Below are 10,954 nucleotides of genomic sequence, written 5' to 3' on the forward strand. Positions count from 1 at the left end.
AAAGCAGGTGAACTGAAATTTGGAAAATGCACATAATTGCAATAGTGAACTATAAGCAAATCCAGATACTCAAAGGTGGGAACCCTGCTGTTATTGGGGAAAGCAGGGGAATGGGGTGGGGGTGGTAGCTACTTGGTGACGAGTGACAGCACTTCTTATTGGTGGAGGTATTGCTGTTCAGGATGACTCTCCCTTTGGGATACTAAAGTGACTTCTTCCTGTTGGGAAGTGTAAGGGTTTGCTTCTTCCCTTTGGGGCATGCAAGAATGAAACGTGCATGACAATGTCAAGTAGTGATATGTGAGTTCCCTTTACAGGCCTTCCCAACTTCAGTTTAGTGGATGTTCCTTATTAATTTTCACGCTAGACATGGATGAGCATTTGAGGAAGAATGGTGGGGAAGAAATGCAATTCTTAAATACCACAGATAGAAATAGGTGTTGAGACATTCACAGAGCTCTCAGCTCAGTCACACTTAGTTGGCCAATAGGACTTCACCTTCCAACAGCAATTTGAGGTCCAGGCCTTTAAATGACCTGATGTTGTGGATGGTTTGAGCTATCAGTTCTGGGACGTTTCATCCCCAGCATTACCCAAAGGGAAACGCTTGTTTGCCCTTGTTAGTGAGTTTGTTAACAACCAGCTTCGGGGCCATTCTCCAGGCATCAATACCCCCTCAGTCTAGATCACCCACGTGAACTGGCAGCTTCCTATGTACAATATCTACCCTGAGTCATGAGCACAACATTGTTTGCAACAAGCTGCTATTGCCTCTGCCTTCTCCTGAGTCGGCCGAGAGACATCTTAAGTCTCCCATGAGGAGAACAGCCTCCCAAAGAGGTCCCAGGATTTATTACTACCCCAGGGGCCCTCTGTGCCTCCCAGAGCATCTCGAGTTTTGACAGAGCCCAATGGTCTCCAGAAACTTCATTGCACTCTGGTAACCACAACAGTTTCCTGTCTCCTGACAAGGGCCATGCACATGTCCCAGTGACAGCTGCCATGTTCTAAAATGATCAGTACACTCCTCTGGAACAACCGTTTATTGTTTGATTGTTTGTAATATTGCTTAGAGATAGCAAACAATCACTTTTCCTAAGCAAAACAATACTTGTTTATTCAGTCACTAAATAATAATCAAGCACAATCTTTGTGTTTTGTGCTTATTTAAAGAGGCAAGAAATGTGGCCTGTTCTCAATGGGCTGATTTAGGCCTGGGTCCCTCAGGGACTAATCCTCAATGGACATTGAAGAAGATTGAAATAATATCCTTGACCTTAAGGATTGTTTCAACTTCACTGTCTAACGTAGAAGAATAACTCATGGGGGTGATGGGAACGGGCCTCTAGGCCTTGTAGAGAGGTGGGCAGTGATATGGCCACTGCTAAGGTCATTCTCCCATGGGTCACACATGTCTATCACCTCTCTGTCCTGACTGTACATGTAAGCTCAGGTGCCTAGATCCCAGGAGGGAAGGAGGCCAGGTGGTCCTACTGGATAAGCAAAAGCAACATAAACCTAGTAGGTGGCAGTCAGTGACCTCTGAATAGTCAGCCAGCTGACATCTTGGGATTTGGATGGAGGGGAGATGAGGGTGGCCTCCTGGAAGAATTATAGCACTGGGAACCTGGGATGCAGTTTAATCTTTGGGGCTTTTTGCACTGGGGCTGCTGGTGATGCGTCCTGAGCCGACACACTCGTTGCACCTCCTCCCATGGGACAAGGCCCTCTGGTGTAGAGAAAATGCCTGAATGCCCCTCGGAGGACATTTTCTCTAATTCCATCATTGAAAACAGGGCCAGACTCCTACATGACCATGCAAAGGTCTGTCTTGGGTCTGAAAGCCAGAGAAGGAAGTTCACGGGGCCATGAGGTGGCGCCTGGCACTTGGAAGACTTCTAGCCCAAATATAGGCCATACAAACAACTGAAACCCTGAGTAGACTGAGTAGACTGTGACTAGAATCCTTTAACAGGCAGCAGTTTAATAAGTGGTTAATTCAAGCTCCCATTCAATATTGTCACTTAATCTTTCTCTCTTTCAGGGGAAAACAGAATTCTTTCGGTTATCCCTCAGTTGATCCTTATGTAAGTTGTTTTTTTTTTTTAAAGATTTATTTATTCATTCATTTATTTATTTATTTATACGAGCACTGGGTACAGTCAGAAGCGCGGGAGGGTGAGAGAATTCACCAGAGCCAGAGCGGGGAGCAGAGCAGGCAGAAGGACCGAAGTACACTGCTGAGGGGAGCAGCGGGCGGCAGGAGAGGTCTGCGCGCCATGTGGGACCCTACTCCGGTGGCCGGGGAGCAGCTGGGGATCGAACTGGCGCTGCAGAGGCTGCGGGCAGCTTTGCAATCCAGCACTCAACCGCTGCGCCACCGGGGAGGCCTGATCCTTATATAAGTTTTAACCCCCACCTGGAACCCCAGACAACCCAGGCCTTTCCCCTTGGTGCATCGTCTATGTCTGATATGTTCCCCTGAGGCTCACACTCAGTAGATTAGCAGAGATGAGCAGAGAGCCACAGACACATAACCCTCGCCAGGTAGATGGTACTGGGGTGTGTCTCAGGGCAAAAGCTCCTTTCCATTTGTCCAGTGGCGACTCCCATTTTCTCATTTCCCCTGGAAAACGGGTGTGCGAGGCCGAGTTCTAGACCACTGTGGCCTCTAAAATTGAGGTTGATGTGATCATGGCCACAGCTGGTCTGCAGATGAGCGGTGAGAAGCAAGGTTGAAGGGTGGCTGCATTTTAAAGAAGGTGGTAGAAGGAAAGCCCAGGCATTCACTCCAGGTGCAGGCAGAGCTAAGGATGTTTTAAACATCAGCCAGATGGTTGGGACCTCACTGGTGGTGCAAGGGCTTAAGTCTCAGCACTATCGAGATATTGCCAGCCACTGCAACACGAGTTCAATCCCAGGCCAGGGAGCTGACCCACAAGGCGCAGCAGACCTCTCCTGTCTTGCCTGCTGCTCCCCTCAGCAGCATATTTCAGTAGATCTGCCTGTTCTGCTCCCCACTTTGTCACTGGTGAATCCTCTCACCAACCCCTACACCTCTGGCCTGCACCCCAGTTCTTGCATGCATGAATAAATAGAAAACAAATCTTAAAAAAATACATATATGAGTCAGAAGGAATAGGCCAGATTGAGCTGCTGTGTTCAAGGGTGGGTCCTGTCGTGAGTCCTGCAGAGAGACATGCGCCAGGCCAGTGGGTCCCTTATAGAACCCTGTACCCAATCCCCAGGGCCTTCAGGGGCTGAAACCATCACTAATGGCAATCACAGGGCATTTTCACTCAGTTTAAATATGGCTTCCTGCTTTAAATCTGCCAAAATTATGGGCGACTTCACTCTCAGAGCTAAATCATAATGGCTTTCTTTCACTGCAACAAGATTGACATTAAAGCAACCAAAGTAACCAAAGTTTAAGAATCTTGAATCCTATCTTTTAACAGATTTCTCTCCACAACTCCAGGGGGCAGCACTCACATGGGACATCATGCAGTCATAATGACACCTGACATCCAAGAGAAAAGGGACAAATAGTTTTATACACACTTTACGTCCCAAACAATCCTCCCAAAACGTTTCGATTGTATCCACAGTGATGTTGACCCTCAGCCAACTGAGGAAGCTTCAATCTTCTGGACAGCTCTGGAGTCCAGTGTTTGTGAGGCTTGTTTGGGTGCATGAAGACACGAAGGATCAGGTCCAACTGCCCACGGGAGGGTGGCAACTGTTCCAACAAGAGCACCCTCATCTGTGTAAATCATCCCCCCTGGGACGGATACCACAAGTCAACTCAACATTGACTCAGAACATACCTTGACACTCAGATTCTGCCAAGATTAGATCTCAGCTTACTCTGCACATTGGGATCCCCTGAAGACCTCTGAAAGGCTGCATTGCCTGCCACCCACCCAAGGGGAAATTCTCATTTAATTCTCCTGAGCTGATTTAGGCATTAAGATTGTGGGGAAAGTCCCAGATGACTCTGATACTCAAAGTAACTTATTGTATGGCTTCAGAACAATACCCAAGCCCATCCGCCCCACACCAACTTGGTCAGAATCACTGCCCCTGGGACCAGGAACTCTTAATTTACACTCTTCTCTGGATCATTCTATGTGCAGCTGGGCTGAGAAACTAAGAGCTGGAGACATAAATGTTAAAAAGATATGGATTCAAGATTCTTAAACTTTGGTTACTTTGGTTGTTGTCCTTATTCTCCTGGGGAAAGGGTCACTCTTTCTGGAGAATGATGGTGAGCTATGGGAGCCTGCCCTGAGAGGAAAAATGAGCTATGCTTGCGTGCCAGAGCAGCCTCAGAGGTGTGCTTGCAGATCCCCTAACTTTCAGTGGGAGCACCTGGCAAGACATCCCTTTGGGCTAACGTTTCCAATATGCGGCCATTTGCACACAAAAGAAATCCCCAGAACCCAATTCATCCAACACAAATATTTTCACCCAGAAACCCAGAACATGATGCAAAGTAACTGTTGATTTGTGTGACTTATTACTTTGCACACATACAAATATATCCCTTCTTATTTAATTTTCAATATATCCCCCTTCTGTGAGTCAGTTTAGTCATGCTGCTCTGGGCACATAAATTTAATACTTTATTGCAGGACCTGGTTTGATCTGCAAGGTTAATACAATGGTTCAGATTCCGATGAAATTGTCTTGTTTTGTCGCCAGTCTTTCTGGGATAGAATCTCTGGTTTCATGGGGCAGCTTTTCCGTCTGAATCTGTCAGGCCCGACACACGGAGCCTCCCTCCTGAATTCACCGCAGACCAGGATGTCCTCTCCTGAAATCCCTGCTCCCTGCCATCCTTCCCTGGCTCTGGGGGCTGAGAGTCCATGCAGGCCCACCCAGGCGGGCACCACCCCTCGAGCTGCCAGCTGTGAGCTCACTGGGCCTCCGGGCACTGTTTTACCTTCCAGCCAGAAAACTCTAACACGTGCGAGGTGTGCGGGGCCAGAGGGCTGCTGCTGTGCTGCGACACTTGTCCCAGGTCCTTTCACAAAGACTGTCACATCCCCCTTGAGGACACGGAGAGGTTTGTGAGACACGGTGCCCACCCGTGAGGGCCGGTCCCCCCTGCAGAGTTGGCATGGGCATGGGAGAGAGCGGGAGCTTTGAGGCCCGAGGGTGGTCCCCGGAGAGCCATGTCAGCTGCTGTGCCGGGAGGGCGGTTCTTTCCTCTCCTCTGCTGCTGGAATCGCTGGTCTCCAGACGGCCGCTGTCCCAACCTAGAAGCTTCCAGCATGGACTCCCGTTCACAGAAATGGAGACGACAGTTGTTTGCGTCCGGTGCTGCGCTAGACGGGGCAGGGAACCTGGCCTGCTCTCCCCGCTCCGATGGCGCCTGGGCCCCTCCGGGACACAGCCCGTTTCTGACATGCAGGCCTGGGGGACAGAGATCCTGGGCTCCCTGCAGCTCAGATGGGGAAGCAAAGGCGTCCCTCCACGTTCTGCCCACCCCCGCCACCCTGGCTGGGAGGAGGCCACTGTCTCAGGCCCCACAACGGAGCTTGGAGACGGGAGGTGTCCCCTCCAGCCATGCTCACGGAGGACAGCTACGGCCACAGGAGCAGGGGCTCTTTCCACAGCTGCTCCCCTGCCCACCTGTGCCCACCCACAGGGACCCGTGGAGCTGCACCTTCTGCGAGGTGAATGAGTCCTCGGGAAGCCAGCCGCGTCGGGGGGAGGCCGAGGTCCTGGCAAGGCCGATGCAGCCCGAGGAGCAGTTGGTGAGAGCATTGGGAACCCCCAACCTCCCTTTGCCCCTCACCCAGGAGCAGGCACAGGGGCCAAGGACGAGGGGGAGGGCACCCAAGGGAGCCTACTCTTGGAGCCAGGCCTCCAGGAGGCTGAACACACCGAGACTTGTTTGCTTGAAAACAGCTCAGCCATTCCAAGTCTGCTTCCTAGACCAATACATGTTTGGGGAAACTTCTGGAAGACTGGTGGGCATGCCTCTGCCCGGACATGCATAAGGGCTCATTCTCTCCAAGTTGCTCTCCATTCACAGTCCCCTTCTCCTGCAGAAATGTGCCTTGCTCCTCATGAAGGTCTATGGCCATTCCGAAAGCTCCTTTTTTAAGAGGATTCCACATTATTATTATGTAAGTAACAAGAAGCCATGACAACAGGCGGCAGAGGTCACCTGACCCTGACCTGGGCCCTGGGGACTCTGATCCCCGTCCAAGGGCTAAGAGCAGGAGCTGCTGTTACCTTGACCTTGTTGCATTTCTGCTGGGTTTGTGAGAATTTGCAGAAGCAGAGTGTGTTCGTAACTGTCGCATTGATCTATTTTTCTCACCAGATTAAGGAAGTTTCTCAAAAACTGAAGGAACCCATGTGGTTGGACAAAATCAAGAAGAAGCTAAATAAGCAGGGATACTCCCGAGTGCAGGAGTTTGTGCAGGACATGCGCCTCATTTTCCAAAACCACAAAGTATCTTACAAGGTCTGTACTGCCACTGCTTCCAGCACTTTCTCTTCCCACCCTTGTTACTGGGCATGGTGAGGGGCACCCCAGAACCCCCAAAATTCCCTTCCCTAAATAAGTTCTTCCATCTACCACATCAAGACAAAACATAAGTTTGTCTTTTCTAGTGCATAAGACCTTTAATGGAAGGGAGATTTACTACAATTAGTGTGCAACAAGGACAAGAAAGAGAATAACATGTTTAAATCAAGTACCCAAGGTACCCATCCCCGCATGGGTAAATGCCCACACAGGGTAGGCCCAGAGCAGGCCCACTGAACCCAAAAACCTGAAGCATCTGCTGGTGGGGACCCATCGGAAGAGGGAAGAAATGGCCAGAAGGCTCTGGAAGGAAAAGAGCAAAATCAAAATCAAGATAAAAGCTGCCACTGTTCACTTCCCTACCGGTGTCTCACCCGTCTGTGGCAAGTCTCTCCTTCCCTGTCCCCCAAGGCCCGGGTCTAAGTCCCAGGCTGAGCAGCAAGCCCAGTGTTGTGCATGTCTCTGTGCTCCGCCTGCCTGCTGGGGGCTCCTGGCTTCCATCTGCTCCCTTTTTCCTTCTCCAGTCCCCTCTCCGGCTTCCCCTCGCCCTGCTCTGTCCCTCCCTCCTCAGGTGGGGCAGGGAACCTGGAACCTCCCTTTTCCCCAGAGACCACCCTGTTACACCCTGACAGCTCATTGCCCTCCACAAAGGCACCCACGGGACAGTCGAGATCCACCTGCTCCACCTCCTAAGGAGAGAATTGTCTCCTGAAGTAACCTGGTGCTTCTTCCCTCCACCAGCTCCCCTCAACCAGACTGCTGGGAATCCCCCACTTCCAGATCCCTGCTGTGAATAGGCCACTAATTAACAGGGACCCCCAGAGGGGACAGAAATGACCCATGAAGCTCCACTCTTGTCTTTGAACTGTTTAAAAATGTGGGTTACTTTTCTAGCACTCACTAAGGGGAATAACCCAAACCAAATAAAGGGGTCCCCGAGTGTGGGGGTCACTTGTGGTTTCTGTCTAGTTGAGAAGAAACAGCATGCTCTGAGGAAACGGAAGCTCCCTGAGCTGCCTGAGTTTTAGTGTGACCTGATAGAACTGGTTTAAGACAAAGGTCCTGCTCCTTCTCCCAGGGAGGCAAACAATGAGGACCACTTTTTTTTTTTTTTTTCAGAGCGTTAACTTTGGCCTAAGGGGACTTAAACTGGAGGCAGAATTTGAGAAGAATTTCAAGGAAGTGTTTGCTATTCAAGAAACAACTGAGGACAGCCCCCCAGGGGAGTGACCGCCCTGGATGCCCTCAGAAATCTCTGGACAGATCTCAGAATGGTCCTTCAAAATCAACAAAAAACTACGAACCAGAGACACTTTTAAGGGGGTGGGGTGGGAGGGGAGAGATTGGGGTCAGAATGGGGGGGCTGCAATTGTATGGGGAATATAAAAATAAAATTTATTATTAAAATAAAAAAAAAAAATGGTCCTTCCCAGGCAGCTGTGAGGGGCGCGCTGCTGACTCAGAGATCTGCCTTTGGGCCCGGGAAGTCTGTCTCCTGGAGGTTCTACCTCCTTGGCTTGGGGCCAGCTCTTACCCCAGGGTCAACCTAAAACGGAATAATTCATGCCTTTCCCCAGGCAGCTTTCTTGCCCTGCTGTTTTGTTTATGAAACTCTGAGCCGTTTATGAAACTCTGGCCGAGTGTCTCTGGTGCAGGGAAGGGCTCAGTGCTGGAGTCCCGGCTGGTGCATCTTCCATGGGGGCTGCTTTCTGTTTGGTGCTGCACAGCAGCGACTCTCTTCCTGGTGTGACAGGGGCTGGGAGACTGAGGAACTTGGGGTCTCGAGCAGGGTCCTGGGGAGGGTGGGCAGGGCTGGCTAGGTGCTTCGGAATGAGCACAGGAGTTCTCTTTCTTTTCTTTTATAAAACATTTTATTATTTATGCATACAAGAGCTGGGGTACAGGCCAGAGGTGCAGGGGGGAGAGGATTCACCAGAGACAGAGTGGGGAGCAGAACAGGCGGATCTATTGAAATAGGCTGCTGAGGGGAGCGGAGGGGGAGGCAGGAGAGGTCTGCTGCACCATGTGGGTCAGCTCCCTGGCCGGGGATCGAACACGTGCTGCGGTGGCTGTGGATAGTTCCGTAGCGCTGCGACTTAACACCTTGCGCCAAGAGAGGCCCGGGAGTTCTGTTTCTGACCTGCAGGAGAGGACCCTGCACAGTGAGCTGCTGACTTCTGGGAAATTCTCAGAACAACTGCCCGAGTTTACCAGAAAACCAACAAAAGTGAGCCAGCTCTGCAGGGAAATGGAAACTTAGAAGCAGCCAGCAGAAGACACTTCCTGTTAATCATCCCACAGCTCTGAGTACACGGTCTTGCTGGGGTGGCAAATATTTTGATAGGAAGTTCTACCTGTTTCCTTTCTGGTCAGGTGAAATAGTCCAGGGGCGTCAGGCTCTCTGGGGAGCAAAGGGGGACGCCCAGAAAGGAGAAAATCACAGAGAGGACCTCACATTCTGTGCTAAAGCCCTAACCGGGCCTCTGGCCGACGCCTGGGGAACACTAACGTCAGCCTGAGCCCGTGTCCAGGCCACGGCACTAGGAGGACACAGGAGTGGAGCCGAGGCCCAGACTCATGAGCCACCTGCTGAGACACGCTCCCCTCCTCTGGTTCCAGCAGAATCGGCAATGCCTGTTCAGTGGGCTCAGACCCTGCCTGACGGCTTCTGCGGGGCAGTGTCATTAACCAGATGCCCTCGACCTGCCCCTGGCACTTCAGCGCATGTGCCCTGGTCTGACGGTTTTCGTCCGCCTTGAAGGCCCTTGGTTGACATGCCACTGCAACTGGGATTTCCTCTCCCGCGTGCTGCCAGAGCCCCTGGGAGCTGGCAGGACCACGTTCCCACCCCCCAGGTCGCCTGTGTCAAGGGGAGGAGGTGCCAGGCTGACCTGAGTTCTCGGGTCACAGTCCTGGCTTCGCTGGTGTCTGTGAGGCGGCTGGGGCCCTCCGAGAAAGGGGCTGGGGTGCGCATTGGCAGCGCTGGAAACAGACTAGAGGCAGCGTCCCCTGTGCCCTCTCGCAGGACGGTGTCACTGGGCCTCTTCCCAGGGCACAGGCTCCTGTCAACAGCCCCTCTTGTCTCACCGTCTTGGAGGCTCCAGAAGACGACGTGTGCCTACCCACCCTTTCGGTTCTGCTCAGTCACCCTAAGGTCCTGCTGAGTCACCCTGAGGTCCCACAGAGAGAATTACCCACCTACAGCCCAAAAGAAGGGACCCACGGCCCAGTGGGCTCCTCCCCTGTGCTGGGGGGAGGGCGCCAGGACCAGCCAGCAGGTGCTCGCGTTACCCGTGCGCCACCTGGCTGTCCTAAGACCCACGACATCCAGGCCACCAGGACTCGGGGTGCAGGCGTGGCAGAGTCTGCAGAAATACTAGACGTGGGGGCTCTGCAAAGGCTTCATCCACTGTCCATTCCAGCCTTTGCTGCTCCCACTGCCTCCGCTCGTCCTGCTTCTGGTGTGCCCAGCCCCGCTGACACCTCGGCTTTTGGAGAGGGAGGGTTGACCTGCAGCCTTAGTTGATTCCCCTGGGGCCAGTCCACACAGACTGCCCGGTCCCAGGTCCTCCAACCACAGCAGAAGTGCCAGTAGGGGTTCACTCAGGAAACACCACAGCACCCGGATTCCCAGAACATTAAACATGCTCGACCCATACAGGCCAATCAATCAGCAGCTGGGCGTGCTCATCCGGGTGCCTGAGTGATGCTCATCCAGGTGAGTGGTGACGCTGATACCCGTGAGCTCCAGGTCTGCCTGGCAGTAGAGAGGGCCCCGGTGGGGGAAAGTGAGGACTCCACACCCAGCGGGGAAGGGCAGCCTCTGCTAGACACGCACATTTTCTTTGCAGCCCGGGTCTTCTCTTTAATCCTCCCACGCCATCCATTTCTGCAGCTGGTGGATATTTAACACATGCAGCGTGGGGGCAGATCCACACGCCTGCATGGCTGAGGGTGGCTGCCCCAGGGGAATGCAACTCGGGGTGAGCAGGGGCCGGCGTGAGCGGGTCTGTGTCCAGGAAGGTCATGTGAGGGCTTCGGGATGGAAACAGCATCGGGTGCCTGGGCCTTCCTCACAACGTTTAACCAAGATCTTTCCGTTCCGACCCGAGCCCTGTGCGCTCCTGAGCTGCCAGATGTCAAATCCTCTCAGAGCCCAAGCCTCCAGTCGGTCCCTCTGTGGGCAGTAGGCGATTCCGGTGCCTTGTTCCGCTGCTCATCTGGAGAAGCTCAGAGACTCTCAGGCAAAGGAGTTTCTAGTTTCAATTTCCTGGACCAGACCTCAAAGCCCGCGGAGGGCAGGAGGGGCTGCAACGCCAGGCACAACCTTTAGAGGGGGGAGCAGACCCGGCTGGAGCCAGGTCATGAGGAAGGGGTGCCCAGCCCGAGATGGTGGAGACTCCAGGGCCC

The 10,954-nt window shown here is 52.7% G+C and overlaps 1 protein-coding gene across 1 annotated transcript; it reads left to right on the forward strand.

Moving 5' to 3' along the window:
- Positions 1-2,057: 2,057 nt before the first annotated feature.
- On the forward strand, positions 2,058-7,862 carry LOC119248597 (nuclear body protein SP140-like protein). The gene is made up of 6 exons (XM_037515476.2): positions 2,058-2,087; positions 4,953-5,068; positions 5,654-5,762; positions 6,060-6,137; positions 6,338-6,481; positions 7,664-7,862. The coding sequence occupies exons 3-6, from the start codon at positions 5,742-5,744 to the stop codon at positions 7,772-7,774; spliced, it is 354 nt and encodes a 117-aa protein (XP_037371373.1). The 5' UTR covers positions 2,058-2,087; positions 4,953-5,068; positions 5,654-5,741; the 3' UTR covers positions 7,775-7,862.
- Positions 7,863-10,954: the final 3,092 nt, after the last annotated feature.

The sequence above is a fragment of the Talpa occidentalis genome, unplaced genomic scaffold (assembly GCF_014898055.3).
Source record: "Talpa occidentalis isolate TD23 unplaced genomic scaffold, MPIMG_talOcc4v2.1 talOcc4.1647, whole genome shotgun sequence".
Classification (NCBI taxonomy): Eukaryota; Metazoa; Chordata; class Mammalia; order Eulipotyphla; family Talpidae; genus Talpa; species Talpa occidentalis.